At 49.6% G+C, this 15,728-nt stretch overlaps 1 protein-coding gene across 2 annotated transcripts in view; it reads right to left on the reverse strand.

Annotated features, from left to right (window-relative positions):
- LOC112834987 (O-acyltransferase like protein-like) overlaps positions 1 to 15,728 on the reverse strand; it is a 60,464-nt gene that overhangs the window by 23,497 nt on the left and 21,239 nt on the right. Inside the window, exons 3-6 of one of the 2 annotated variants that reach the window (XM_073898112.1) lie at positions 9,828 to 9,875; positions 8,613 to 8,821; positions 4,451 to 4,630; positions 3,618 to 3,720 (exon numbers count right to left, since the gene is read on the reverse strand). In XM_073898112.1, the coding sequence (XP_073754213.1) occupies positions 3,618 to 3,720; positions 4,451 to 4,630; positions 8,613 to 8,821; positions 9,828 to 9,862 (527 nt within the window). In that variant the 5' untranslated portion in view covers positions 9,863 to 9,875. Of the gene's footprint in view, positions 1 to 3,617; positions 3,721 to 4,450; positions 4,631 to 8,612; positions 8,822 to 9,827; positions 9,944 to 15,728 lie in introns of those variants that run through there. The other variant, XM_073898113.1, reaches the window with a different exon arrangement.

Below are 15,728 nucleotides of genomic sequence, written 5' to 3' on the forward strand. Positions count from 1 at the left end.
TAGCAGGAGGTGACGGCACCCCAAGGATTCTACGATTCAGTGGGCCTGGGAATCTGCATTTCTAACAACCTTCCAGACGAGGCTAGTACAACTGCATTGGGACTAGACTCTGAGAACCACTGATAAGAGGCCCGGCACTCCCCAGGCCCCAGAGTGAGCCTGGGGTTAGATATGTAGTCTTTACTATAAAGGGGCGGGTATTTGTCGTTTTCTTGGACATCGGAAATTTCATAGCCTTGGCCTGTGTTGTGGGTATCTCAGGACTGACCTGGTGGCATCCCTGTTGTCTCAGAGATTCACACATGAGTCCAGGCATGACCAGTGGCTCTTCAGGCCTTCATTCTTCCCTCCTGGTGGCAATCCTCCAGCCTGCGTTTTGGCTCGGGTTCCAGAATCCTGATCTGGCCTTGCCAGCTTCCCTCCCACAGTTTGGAGCTCTGCCAGTCAGCCCCGTCCAGCATTTGGTGTCTTTTTTTTGTTGTTGTTTTTCTTTTGCCTTGTTCTTACTAGTCCTCTTGCAGGGAACAGAGTTCTGGACTTTGAATGCTGTCCCCTGGGCAGACCTCCCCACTCACCAGGGGCCGGCCCAGGTCTCCCGCAGCTGGGCTTCGCCTGCCTGGGTTAGGCCCAGCTGTGCCTTCTTGGAAAGTCTGGTACCTCCTGGATCCCATATTACTGCAGACGGTGGCCTCTGACCCTCGCCTGTCTGGGCCACTCGACAGTCACCCTGGCCACCTCCTAGCATGAGCTCTGCCCTGGCGGCCAGGTCTCAGCTCATTCTGTACCCTACTTTCTCTGCATTCCCCCAAGAAACTATCACACCAGAGGCTTGAGCTAAAACAATTAAGAAACCATTTCCAAAAAAATAAATAAATAAATAAGAAAGAAAGAAAGAAATCATTTCAACAAGTACTTATTGAGCAATACTATACTCTTGGCACTGTTTTCAGCATGACAGCAGGACACGAAACAGAAGAAAGTCCTGCCTTATATTCCAGTGGAGAGACAAGGACAATAAATACAGAAATAATAAGTAAGTGGCATCTCTAGGTATGTTAGATAAAGAGAAAAGATAAATCAAGAAAAAGGAATTTAAGAGCGCCAGTGGGTCCATCTTAAACAGGGGGCACCAGCACGGTGCGGGGGGAAGGCAGCATTTGAGCAAGCGCCTGAAGGAGAGGGGGCGAGCCACAGCGGCTCAGGGAAGGAAGTGCCGCAGGCATGATGGCCATGCCCAGCCTCCTGTTGCTTCTGTTTGTGAGCTGGTTCTCTCTCCTAATCTGGTGGTTCGATGGTTCGTACGCTTTGGCATGTCATAGACTTTAAAATGGAAAAAAACTAGGAGGCACTAATCAGAGCTTGCTCCCTTGTCTGGCCAACAACAATGAGCATCCATCCCCATGTCACTCCTCTTTGGTCGTTCCCAGCATGTAATGTAGACGTGTTCTCGGATCCCCTCTCTTGACTGGGACCTCTCCCGATCCCCAGCCGCCATGCAGCGCCCCCACATACCCTGCCATCTGTGCAGCTCCCCGCCGCCGCCCACCCCTGGTCAGTCAGGGTCCCAGAATCAAGCCCCGCATCGGGCTCCCTGCTCAGTGGCGGAGCCTGCTTCTCCCTCTCCTGCTCCCCCTGCTTGTGTTTCTGCTCTCACTATCTCTCTCTCTGTCAAATAAATAAATAAAATGTTTTTTAAAAATATAATAAAAAATGAAATAAGATATCAGATGATGCTGCTTTTCAAATGAAACCTCTTCAACCACTTCCTGTTCCACAGAGACAGAAGTCCAAATTCCTGAGTCTCGCTCCACGGTCCTCTGTGGTCTGGCCCTGCGTGGCTCACTCTCCTTCCTCGCCTCCCTCGCTCCCCACCTTCACTGTGCTTCAGCCTTCTTTCTGCTCCTTTAACGGGGTGCTCGCTCTCTCTGTCTCTCTCTCCCCTTAGCTCGTCTGCACCAGTGGCTCCGTTTGCCTGAAGCTTTCCCGTCCTGGATTTTTCCCATGGCCAGCTCCTTCTTGCCGCTCAGATCCAATAGTAGCCCCTCAACAGACAAGACTTCTCCGACGACTCTAAACAGGTACCCACTCACCCTCACAAGCCACTGTTCTATTCTTTCCTAGTATTTATTACTACCGCATTTTTTCTTGTTTGTTTGCTTATTGCTGCACACACACACACACACACACACACACACACAGTCTTAGGACCACAAGAAGTCCTCCTTTGTTTTATCCATGGTTGTATCCTCAGGGCCTAGAACGAACAGGTATTCAGTAGATGATGGTTGGATGGATGAATGCCTAGCATTTGACGGAAGCAAGTGCCGTCTACTGTCACCATCTCTCTGTGAAGGAAGAGACATTTAACCCAAAAGAGGTAGAGGCAGGGCCACACAGTGACAGAGAACACGGACTCCAGAGTCAGCTTGCCTGGGTTTGGGTAGCCAGTCAGCACCAGGACTATCTCCCTCAGTTACCTTTAAAGTAGAGATTTTGTAGTCCATCCATACAATGGAATCTTACTCGGTCATAAAAAGAAATGAAGTACTGAACTGTGCCACAACGTGCGTGAGCCTCAGAAACATCACGCTAAGTGAAAGAAACAGACACAAAAAGGCCAGACGCTGTGTGGCCCATTTATACGAAATAGCTGGAAGAGGTAAATCCAGAGGTTCAGAGAGCAGATTTCTGGGAACTGGGGGGTGGGGGAGTGGGGAAGATCCGCTTAATGGGTACGAGATCTCCTTTGAGGATGCTGAACACGTTTTGGAACTAGGTAGAAGTGGTGGTTGCACAATCCTGGAACTGTACTAAATGCCACTGAATTGTTCACTCGAGGGGCTTAATTTTATGATACATGAATTTCACCTTGGCAACAAAAAAGGAAGAAAATGGGGATTTTGTGGTCCCCTGTTAGGGGGACATCGTTAGGATTAAGTGAGGTAATGCTGCAGCACTTAACACAGTGCCTGACGTTTATCACACAATTAAGAAAATGTACCTCTTAGTAGTTCATTTAAATAAAGAAAGCTTTCTGAAACGTCACACCATTTTCAGATTTGTTCACATTTCACTCTAGTGAGAACTGGCAACTTTATCACAGATTTGCATCAGTCCATAGGCCAGAATTTGAGAACCACTGAAATAAACAACTTTGATTCAGATAAAATCACCTTTTGTAAAAAAAAAAAAAAATTAGAGGGGCGCCTGGGTGGCTCAGTCGATTGAGCATCTGCCTTCGGCTCAGGTTGTGATCTCGGGGTCCCGCGATCGAGCCCCACATGGGGCTCCCTGCTCAGCAGGGAGCCTGCTTCTTCCTCTGCCCCTCCCCCCTGTTCATGCTCTTTCTCACTCTCTAGCTCACGCTTTCTCTCTCGAATAAATTAATAAAATCTTAAAAATTTTAGAAGCCATCCTACCTCATTTAACAAACTGAAGATACAGAAGAGAGGAGCTGATGACAACAGTACTATCTACTGTCGGACAGAAGCAAAGGTCAAGGGAGTAAATCAATGAAGCCATTCAGTATTTCTCACTAAAGTGATGACGGCATCTCACACACACGCACACATCCCCAGACAAACACATGCACAACAGCAGAGAAAACACCATATTACCTGACCAAGAAGAATGTGTCAACCCCAAGATAGAACGGGCCGCTCCGAGAACAAAGGTACAGTGGGTTTTTAGGCACTCTGGTTTTCCACTCGAGCACATTATCTGCAACAAACATGAAACCGGTGTCTTTTTGTTTCCCAGCAGAAAGTCCTGTGATTTAGGTTTTCAGAACAAGCAAGAGGAACCGCCTTCAACTTTCATAGCATCAAGAGGATGTCGTGCAGCCCCACAACTTGAGAGGAGAAGGTAGATCGACTTAAGAAATGGTGGCAAAGGCACCCAATAGTGCCTACCATGGACCCGTAACCAAGGCTTTGAGCTGCTTCGTACCCTCCCAGCGCCCACAGCTCGGGGGCTCGGCAGCATCACCCTGCCGCCATGGGCTGGTGCAGATCGCTGGGGGGCTTCTTCAAACCCCCCCCCAGTCTGGCCCCTTCTGGCGGTGGCCTGAGGCCACAGGCAGAAGGCTGAGAAACACTAATTTAACACCAGTGCACAATATTTATTTACGCTTCACTATTTTTCCAGGAGAAAGAAACGTTAGTTTCTGGATTCATTCATCATTACCAGGAGGAATCCAGCTCTTTGGACAAGGAATATGCCATCCTCAGGTATATCACTGTTCACCTGCTCATAGGGGCCTGATTCACACCCAGGAGGAAGTAAAGCAACTGCTGGGCACTGGCCTGGGAAAGCCACTTGTGGCGGGGTCATGGCTATGTCTCTGAAAGAGAAGGAAGGCTGCAGCCTCACACCCCCTGGCCCAACAGGCTCCCCTCACGGGAAAGCTCTCTTCCTCAACTGCTCAGAAGGACTCATCGGTTCTCCTCACCCAAAGACAGCCATGCAGTCATCTGACTGGTGTGCCCCGACATGATCCAGAGGAGACTCAGAACCCGGATGCCGTTCAGCACAGAGCATGGGCTCCCTGGCGTCTCTATTATCCAGACGGCCGGCACATTCTTCTGCCAAGAAAAGCATGTCAGAGCATGCTCCACGGCTCCTAAAAATCCTGGACAAGAGAGCAGGTGTTACCGTCCACCCTGAAAGCCAGATCAATCCACACGCTGCCTCACAAATGAGTCAAAACACACACACCGTGGGTGATCTCGGTTGTCACACAGACACTCCTTTGCCGTGACCCTGGACTGCTCAACCCAGTTCTCCACGGTCCCCTCTTGATCTATCTGTGCACCTTCGGATGGGGTCTCCCTCCGCTGTAAACCTTGACTTGCCCTAACACGTGTGCCCTGAGGTCGGTGCCCAGAATACACTGTCCAAGCTCGGGCCCCAGGGATGCCAACCCCTGACCCCAGTCCTGTTTTACAAAGGGGGGGGCAGTCTTAGACATCATTCAGAAACCACATGCTCCATAAAGCCAGCATTCCACCTGGAATGGCATTCCTTCTGTCCTCCCAAGACTGAACTACTTGCAAACCACATCCCTAGCTGTCAAGTACAGGGATGAAAACAGAGGGGCACGTAGCACAGCAGTTAAGGAGGCTGGCCCTCTAGGTAGATGCTCCTGGCTCTGAAGCTGGCTGTCCTCTGGCAAGTGAGTTAACTTCTCTGTGCCTGTGTTTCTACATCTACTGAAACGGAAATCAAAGTAGATCTTACAATCTTAGGATTCGCATGAAGAACCAATGAGATGACATAACAGCTGATCTACTCACTCGTTAAGCCCTATTGCTGTAATCCCTTCCACTTAACTTATTCCTTCTAATTTCTAAAAAATTTTAATTGGACTCACTTAGCTGGAATTGTGAACCGGGAACCTCCAAAGGAAGGCTCAAGCCGCTCCGAGGGACTCATGCTTTCTCTTGGATGTGGCTTGGTGCTTACACATTGCAGGTGCAAGGTTGCAGAATTGAGACTTATTTACAAATGAGATCTGGCTTATAACCAGGTGCTGGAACTCTAACTCAGTTTCTTAAATGGGAGAATGTAATTGCCAAACTTTTTGAGGCTCCAACTTTAAATAGGAGTCTTTCCCTTGGAGTCACTCTCCAGTGTGCCTGCCTGAAGGCACGGAGCTCACCCTGACAGAGGGATTTTCACTCACCAGCACTTGGCACGGCACAATCTGCCGTGTCCTACATCCTGAGTCCCAGCCCCCTCGGGTCCCGAGGAGCCACGTGCCCCTGTGGAGAGATACGGCCCCGGGCTCTGCCCAGTTTCACCCGCTCTTCCACCTCTCAGGACCTCTTCCCTCACTTTTTAAACTGAGCAGGCTTTTTGGCAGGGCTCTTGTGAGCCTTTGAGCACATTTGTCAAACATCTGGCCTGACGCCTACCTTGGCAAGCGAGTACTGAATACATTTTGCTACCATTTGATTTTTTTTTCCAGCTAAATTCTGCTTGTGGGTGAACTTAACTAGTAGCAGCTTGTAACACTGTCTGAAAATAACTGGTCTTTGGGGAGGACAGCCTCTCTGAGCCCCTTGTACTCATTTGTACATGGAAAGGAGAAGCCGAAGGGGCATGGGGAGGATCGGTTGAAATGACGCATGTGGTCAGCGGTCCTCAAAGGGGGGGCCCCCAGCCCAGCAGCTTCAGCATCACCCGGGAACTGTTAGAAAGGCACAGTCCCAGGCCCCACGCCAGACCTACCCCCTCAGAATCTTTGAGGGTCAGGACCAGCAACCTGGGCTGTGACAAGCCCTCCAGGTGCTTCTGAGGCTCACCGAAGTTGGAGAACCACAGGGTGTGACAGCGCTTTGGAAAACCTTGCGGCCCCTTTGGATTTTCTCAGTGATTATTACTGTGAGCTCACTTCAAGTAACCAAACACAGATTAAGAGCCCTGACTTCCAGGGGCTGAAATCCACAGCTATTTAGTTCATGGAAACTTCCTCAAGCGTGCGCTCGTATTTTTCTCATCTAAGTAGGAAAGGACAGGCTCGTGTAACAGGAAACCGCTCTGAGCGAATGCAATGATTATTTGGAGGATAAAGAACCAGGGATCTGAAATACCCAATTTGGCTCTAAACTTCTAAAAGACATGGTAGTCTTAAGTTGATTTGACTCACTGGTGAGTGGAAAAGTGGAAAGGAAAAACGATGCTGACCCTGGGGCTCTCTCCATGTCGATTTTTATTTCCAACCACCCAGGATGTGATATTTTACTCTGATGGTATTAAATACAAAAAAATTGCTACAGCAACAGAACATGGAACCCCCCCACCCCATACACCTTTCTGAAGCCACACTTAAGTGTAGCTGCTGAAAAAGCTAACATAACCTTCGTATCCTGATCATAGAGAGTCTTATTTTGGGCCAAAACCCTAATGTTTCAGTGGCTGATTGCTGACTCCCTACCAGGTGTGTCTGCCTAAAATCCTGCGATCTGGCCTTAAAATGCCAAGCTCCGAAGCTCAGCCTTCCAACTAGTGATAGGCAAAGGTAAATTTTGGGGACTGCAGGCTCACCCTCCGTCTGATAACTAGAAGCATGCGGCAGGTGCCTGGAACCCAGCTGACCTCAGCAAGGTCAGTGTTAGCCAGAGGGCTTGGCCAATTAAAGTTGCTCCCCTTTCCCGCTTCTGGCTTAAGGGAAGAGAATGAGGAAAAGAGCAACAAATCAGGAGGACAGTTCACATTATCTCATTTAATTCCCTCAACAAATCCCATTGGTATGCCCCCATTTTACGCAGGTGGAGACTGAGTTTCCTAGTGTCAGACAACCTGACCAAGGGCAGAGTTAGAAACCAAGGCAGGTTTGACCAGGGATCGCTAAGCATGGGCTCTTTCTGCCATGCCCATGGAACCTTCTATGTGGCAGCCGGGGAGCCGAGTTCTTGAACCACATCACATGAGGAGACACTGATGGGCTCTGAGATTTGGGGGAGCCCATCATAACTGGTCCCCAGTCTCTGATGTGGAGGAATTGAAACAAGAGACTAAGTCAAAGGGCCAAACGAGGGCCTGTGAGCAGAAATCACAGAGCAGCAGGGACTGACTCCGTGCAGGAGCCTAACAATGAACGCTTCCCACAAGGATGACCGTGGGTGCAGAGGGACCGCCTTCTGACTTGGGAAGGAGGGCGAGCGTTCTCGGCTCTTCTGTTACATCATCCTAACACAAACATGCTTTGTGTTGCTTTCCTTGCTGTTGGGAGTTTGTGGTGGTGGTACCTTTGTTTTTGGTTTTGCCTGAAGATCCCAAACGGGATCGGATAAAATCATCACTGTGCCCTCCACAGGGGACATACTCCCCGAAGCTACTTGATCACATACTCATAATCTTTTGGACCATTCATTGAAATCGTGTCTTAATTTTTATCCCCTTAGTTGGAAGAAGGGAAGGCCAATTATGTGCACCTGCAGGGGCTCTGCTGAACATGATTCCCCACGTCCTAAAGGTCTTTGCACGAGGACACTATTCTTGTTTCAGAGTGTGTGTGTGGGGGGGTGTCTTTGCCTTGCCATATGGGCAGGCAGAAATGAAGGAAATGCTCTTGACTTGTCACTGAAACACAACACAAGGTGACCAACCGCTAACTGCTGTCCTCCTCTCCCTTCACTAAGTGGGTTATCTCGCTCTGGCTCAGCTACCCTCCGCCAGCCTTTAAGCCAGTTGCACACTTACTCCCTGGCTTCGATTTATACGTAGATCCTTTACCTTAGTGATGCCAGGAGGGTTCTGTGAGTCATCTGCGTAGCTGCAACACTGAAAATAGACACTGGGATCATGTAATTGTTCTCTAAAGGATTACTCCAGTGAAACCCAAGCTCTGTTCTGACCTAGTCATTGGGTAGCACAAAGACACACTGGATAATTGTACCCCAGAAAGAAAGCAGCATTTTCAGCGACCTCGCCTTAACACTCCGATAGCAAACAAAGACCGAATTGTAAAGAGCAGAGACCCAACCTCCACACTGGCATTTAGAAGCCGTGGGGCATTCACCAGATTCCAGCACCGTAGGATTTATTTCCCAACTACGACTCATCTGAGTCACCTCTTGGGAGTGGTCTTAGTTTCTTAAAATGCCTACTTTTTCCTCTGCTTGGGGTTCCTGATAGTGAGAGATGGGCCGGGCAACCCGCTCTGCTTCTCAGTTCAGTCCTCTGTGTCTCTGTCAAAGGCAGACTCCCGTCAGGGACCGGAGCGGCGGGTGGCACCCCGTCGTCGGACCCCCTCCCACTGAATGCCACGTAGACAGTCCCGGCCAGGGGCAGGAAGATGCCCAGCAAGGTGAGGCACCTGCAGGAAGAAGACAGGTTTCACCAAGGCCCACGTCACATCAGTGCCACGGGAACATGAGAGAAAAGGGCCAGGGAAAAACAGACCACTCAAGCCCCCGACTAAAATACAGATAAATATCGAACAGTTTTAAGGGGTGGGAGTGGCGTTCTAGAATAAATAATGAAAGAAATGATGAAAGCAAAGATGAATGGATTTCACTAAATTCCTTACTCTAATTGTAATAAATAAATAAATAAATAAGTAAATAAATAAATAAACAGAAGCCACCCAAACACTGAGGAAGACACTTGCAGCTGATATGACTAAGGATTCATATCTTTCACCTGAATTATATAGTTTCAAAATGAATAAGAACCCAACTCACACACATGCATAGAAACAGGAGTGAAAAGTAGGAATGGCATCTAAACTTGGGGGAAAGAACTCCTTGTTACCAATTTTTTAAAATGTTCATTAAACCAATTTATTTAATCGATCAAATTGGTACTCGTTTTTATAAAGGTAGCCTTTGATGCGGGTGACGGGGTGGCGGTAAAGACATGGACATCTCCCAGGGGGGCAGTTATATAAATGAGGTTTCCAGGAAAGCCTCTTATCAATTATCCCAGCTACAGGCCAGCAATTCTATTAGTTTGTCTGGAGGACCAATGCATGATGCAAACAAAAAGTAACAGGCAGGATTGCTGAGGTGTTTGTGGGAGAAGTCTTGCCTCAAATAAAAGAAATTAATCTTCAGAGGTCACACGACAGGAACAGGACTATTTCCGGACAGGACACATTTCTCAGTGACTCTGAAACTCAATCACATGTGGGTGTGGTCAGCCTTCCTCTTGAACATCTCCGAATTTTCTTGTTTAAGGTACACGGTGATCTCCCATGAAACGTTGGCCAGACATCACTCAGGAATGAAAATTAATGGACTATGCGTTGTTGGTGGAGGGAAGTTGATAACATAGCCCCGACATACACATCCCAACCAGGGACCCCAGATGCCCATACTCACAGACACACGGCAACGAAGGTGTCAAAGGGGAACATTCCAGTAGCGCATCTAGCCACACCCACGCCAGTTGAGGAGGAAGAATTTATTGTAAAGAGAGAAAGAGAAGGGGCCAAAAATGAAGTATTTCTGAATCTTAAAATATCTACCAAGGGAAAAAAAGAGAGACTGTATTAATAATACTTTATTTTGCAATAAATATACTTCTCCAAGAGCCTTCCTATCTATTATTTCAAAACAAAACTTTGACATTAAAAAGGGCAGCTGGCTTTTCACATATCTGATGTACAGATGGGGAAAATAAGGCACGAAGATGCTGAGATTCACAGGAGGAGGAACTCAACCCAGGGCAATGTGGACCGTACTCTCCAGCATCCGTAGCCCGCCCAGACTCTCGAATCCTCTCCCAGCACAGCATTGGGAAGGACAATCCTAAAAGGTGCCATGGTCAGCTCAAATCCGTTTGCAAACAGGTTCCCACAAGAGAGAGATAAATGCAATATGAAATGAAAAAATACAGTGGAAGCCCACAGGCTGGGGAAAGGTGGAGTTTAAAATGGACACTCAGAAGCACCAACTCAGGGCATAGCTCATGGTCACTGCAAGTAATTACTAGGGGTATTAGTGGTAAGATGAGGGCCGTGGTCTGGAACTTTCGCATGCCCCAGAATTACCTAGAGGGTTGCTCCATAGATTGCTCCCTGTCTCCCCTCCCTGCGGGCTGATGCAGTAGGTCTGGGGGGGGACCTGAGAATTTCCATTTCTAACAAGAAACCAGGTGCTCGTGCTGCTGATCAGAGCACACACACTGAGCGCCACAGGACCAAGGAGCTTCCAGAACTTTGGCAAAGGTTGGGGAATGGCAATGATAAATACCAAAAAAATAAAATATTAAGTGCCCATTAGGTATGAGACATGTTTTGGACATTATCTTTAATCCATCAACAACCTACAAGAAACTTTTATTGACCTTATTTTACAGACAAGGAAAATTCTCCTCGGATACTCATGCACTTAAGCATAGTGGCTAAGAATACAGGTTCTGCAGTTTGAGGGCCTGTATCTACTCTTTATAATATGACCATGAACAAGTGACTTCATTGCTCCGTGCCTCAGTTTCCCCCTTGGTAAAATGGAGATAACAGCGCCTTATAGGATTGTTGTGAGAACCAAATGTAGCAATAGCTAGAAAGCCCTTAGGAAGTGCCTGGTACAGTCAGAGCCCAATAAACATCACTGTCTCTATTATTGCCGCTAAGTGGCAGGGACGGAACGAACCCACTCAGGTCTGTATGAACCTGAAGAGTGCGGTCTTTTTATTTCCTCACGCTACCTCATTTTACCACAACACGTTGCCTAGACTTGCATTCAGGAGACTTGGGTTTGAGCCTGCTTGCTGTGTGACCCTGGGTAAGTTACTTCACCTCTCTGGGTCTCATTTCCTCCTCTGGCTAATGAGGAAGGGTGGGTTGGACACAGTGTCTTCTAAGGTCCTTCTACCTCCATGAGTATGACCAGAGGGTTTCTGAAATGTCCCAATAGGTCACTACAAGATTAATAATATGTGTTAATTGTGATTCTTAATCGTGACCTGTTAAGGGTGGAGATAGGAAGGAGGGGTTGTCCACGTGTCGTCAGCACTGGCCAAGGGTGAGGGTGCTCCATCAAGCAGGTCGCCAGAGGGGACATGGCGGCAGTTTCCTCAGTATCCGATTCCATTTGCTCTGAATCAATGCCTCCCCACCCCCACCCCACCCCCCGCAACAGTTACTGCCTGGTTGTACTTGAATTTACCAAATAAACTCTTCCACTGAAACAGAAGCGTATTGACCAGCTGCCATGTCCATCCTCGCTGGAATTTTAAAAGGAATCAACTGGCCTTCTGTTTGATCCATGAACCACTCCGGAGCCTCCAAGCCGTGTGCATCAGGCCCTCCAGCCTGATGACTCCGGATGCCCCGAGGAAGTCAACCTCCCAGACCTACAAGGCACAGCCCAGCTCCGTCCCTGCGGGGACCTGCAAACCTCCTCGGAGACCACAGCAGCCAGAACCTTCCTTTGTCAGCCTTAACTGCACAGCACGTACTGGATGGAGGCCACAGGGAAATCCAAAATCAAGATGGCAAAAACCTTCGTAGTTTATCTACACTCTTAAAAACCTTTTTAAAAAAATGTAACTTAGGGCCCTGAATGTAACAAGAAGTACAAGACAGCAGAATTAGGAACAGAATGATAACGTGTATGTCTGGCCTTCCAGATTACACTTCCTTCATCTTCCATTGTTTTTAAAAGTTGCTTTTCCTTAGGTCTGACTCTTCCTGTCTCAAGAAGCACAGGCTGCACAGCGGCCAGAAAGTGTTCCCAGTTGTCTCCAACAATCATCTTCCTGCATCTGAATCCTAAGGGGGCTGCCTCACAGGCCCCAAAGCCAATTAAAGCAAGTTACAACCCACTTCACCTCCGTCACCTCAGGGGAATCCCTTCCAGAGTCAGTGCTTGCCCCTGGATGGAGTCTGAAGCATTGAGCAACAGTGTCCAGACCGTGAAGGACAGAGGAGGGTTAACACTGCCCTCGTGACCCCAAAGATACTCCAAGGGGCTGGATACTTACACTTGTGAACCGCGGGATAGCTCTGGCTGAGCCAAGAAGCCAGAACGATGCTGTGTGTGTGTGTGTGTGTGTGTGTGTGTGTATGCGCGCGCTGGGGGAGGTAACCAAAGAATTAAACTTGGTTACACTGAAGTCATCATCAGCTTTGGCCTCCAGACACTCAGGCCCATCCCCCCCATTCCCTCAGGGGTAAGAACACATGGTGGGGAGGCTCTGCAGGGCAGCCCCCTCCAGCTCCCGGCCCACCACTTTTCTCTTCCTACCTTCTCCCTGTTCCTATACCACCAAGTGCCTTACCTGTGGAGTGTGGACAACCTAAGCCCCACCTCCCTGACCCTCCCCCACATCCTCCCCTTAGAGGGAGGCTGGCAGCCAGCTGGGCAGGGAATTTTGGGGTTCTAGATACTCAGAGTGTGACTGGAAGAGAAGGGGAAGGTGGGTATGTCCCCTTGATCCCACAGACATCTCATCAGGGAGGACACAGCCAGAGGAAAGCCGGAGGAGTGGTCCCTAAAGTGGGGGGCCTAGGTCCGAGGGCTGCACTGCAGACACCACTCCCCCAGCCCCCAAGGCGCCTACCCTCCTCCCGGGGAGATCACAGGACTCCAGGGGGCCAAGCATCAGAAGAGGAAGAGAGCGAGTAGAACAGAATTGGGCCCTGGAGGTCCTAAAATCAAAGGGCATCTGGGAAGAGACTCTTACAGACTGAATTGTGCCCCCCCAACCCCCCAGAGTCCTATGTTGCAGCCCTAAGCACCAGGACTTCAGATCGCAACCGTATTTGGAGGTAGGGCCTTTAGAGAGGTGATTAAGTGAAAACGAGTCCATCACAGTATCCAATCCAGCCAGTGTCCTTGTATGAAAGGAAGACTGGACACACACATGTGAGCACACACCCAGCGAGCAAGCCCAGGAGAGAGGCCTTGGGAGAGACCAGCCCAGCCTCCCCCAGCACCCGGGACTTCCAGTCGCCAGAACCGGGAGAGGTGCGTCTGTGGTGCTAAGCCCCCCGGTCTGTGGTATTTTGTTAGGGACAGCCCTAGCCACCCAAACACGGAGACCTGCCAGATGGCGACACGGGCCGAGGCAGCGCGGGGCCCGGGAACCCGGCCGAGACTCTGGAATGGGGCTGCCTGTGGACGGCTGGGTCTGCTGGGCCCGGCCTCCCTCACCAAATGACCGGACTCAATGTCCTTGGTCCTAGCAGCACCGAGGGGAAGCACCAACACCCCGTGCCAAATCCTGCCGTAGTAAATAAATCCAGCTGGCAGCCTGTGTGCAGTCGACCGAAGCTAAGTGTCTACACGGCCAGATTCTAGGTCTCTACAGGGGAATAGGAGACCTCTGATCTGTTTCCCACCAACATCTTGCCACACGCCATCAGCAGCCGCTTCGCTCTTGCAGGCCCGCTCAGGCCCGCACGTCCCCTTCTGCCCCCTCCAGTGTGGCTCTTGCCCCCAGCCCCGCAGCTCCCCAGAGCGCCCCTTCACGACACCCTGCCCCGCGCTCTCCCCAGGAGCTCCAGTGGGTACTTCCTGACCGCCTCTCACTTCGGGCACACACGGCCTTTTCCTACTCACTAAATTGGAGGGTTCCCCAAATGAGTGACTCCCAATGCTTTTGATTCTCCCCCCTCTGCACACACATGTGATCTCCCACAAAGGCCAGAGGCAAACGTGCTCAGGACATATTTCCTGAATTAAACTGAGAACACAACATGGTATTCTGTGAAATGTTTTGGATTCCCTTTGAGGCACTTCTGTGGGTAGTTCAGGAGTCATTATTAAAATAGCTCCATTTTAGGGGCACCTGGGTGGCTCAGTCAATTGAGCATCTGCCTTCAGCTCTCGGGTCATGATCCCAGGGTCCTGGGATCGAGCCCCACATCGGGCTCCCTGCTCAGCGGGAAGCCTGCTTCTCCCTCTCCCCCTCCCCCTCCTCATGCTCGCTCTCTCTCTCTCTCTCTCTCTCAAATAAATAAATACAATCTTAAAATAAAATAAAATAGCTCCATTTTCTCAATCAGCGCTCAGGGAATCCCTGTGAGACAGGGGTGGGGGAAGAAGTCACCCTTCGAAGTGCTAGAACTGTTGTTCTATGTAAGCCTCATAATCTTGATTATCCTAGGCAGGCGAGATGAAGTTAGCTAACAGCACAGAAGGACACATATCAGGGATGGTTACACACTGATGGTAGGCAGCCCGGTTCTCACGGCCTTGGGCCACTGCCAACAGAGACAGGGTGGCCGCCATATAATGTTATAACATTTCCATGAGGACAAGAGACGGACTGGGAGTGAGTCCTTAAGAATGGAAATACGTAGCCCTTCAAAGTTGAGTCTGGATAAAATTTGCTAACTCGGCGTTCACAGACCCTTACCCCAGCCCCTTCTTCTCCAGTTCTGTGCTCTCCCTGTGACCAGAGCCAACTGTTTGCTCTCCATTCAACTCCAGGCCGATTCGCCTGATGTTTCTCAAGCACATTCTAAGTGTAGGGCCCCGGGGTTTGTGGCTGTGAGTCACCATGTTCCCGATTCCCTGCTGTGTTTAAGGGACCTCTGATATCTAGCCAAACTAGGAACCAGGCATTAGGTAGTGTTCTGGGTTGAACACAATTCTGCTTCAGTGTGTCTCTCTCTCCCTCACCCCCAAAAGGTCCAAGCCCTAAGGCCTCGGGGCTGTGACTATGGCCTTATGGGAAATAGGGTCTTTGCAGAGTAATCAACTTAAGAGGAGGTCTTACTAGGTTAGGATGTAGGTAGGCCCTAAATCCTGTGTCCTTATATACAGAGGGAAATTTGGAAAAGGAGAGACCCACAGGGAGGAACGCCCTGGGACCACAGAAGTAAAGATGGGAGGGACGCGCCACCCTGTGTGTGGTGCTTTGTTCCAGGAGCCAAACAGAACACTGCAAGTGAGGCGACATACCGCGATGTGAGCTGTCGGGGAACTAGCCGATAACTGCATTTGTGGTCATCACACCCACCTTTTCTCTAGACTCTCGTGCACTAAAGCTTCGGTAGGTGACTGTCAGCCTCTTGACCCTCTCAAGTGACCTCCAGGAGATCTCAAAAATAAGGAGAACCAGGAAACCAGTTAAGCAGAGGTATGCAGGCGATATTTTGGAACAATCAGATATGATAAAAATATAATGTATTTTTTTTAAAGATTTTATTTATTTATTTGAGAAAGAGAGAGCAAGCAGGGGGCAGGAGCAAAGGGAGAAGCAGGCTTCCCACTGAGCAGGGAGCCCGATGCGGGGCTCGAACCCAGGACCCTGGGATCAGGACCTGA

The sequence above is a fragment of the Callorhinus ursinus genome, unplaced genomic scaffold, assembly GCF_003265705.2.
Source record: "Callorhinus ursinus isolate GAN/ISIS: 27379988/994484 unplaced genomic scaffold, GSC_fseal_2.0 scaffold11, whole genome shotgun sequence".
Classification (NCBI taxonomy): Eukaryota; Metazoa; Chordata; class Mammalia; order Carnivora; family Otariidae; genus Callorhinus; species Callorhinus ursinus.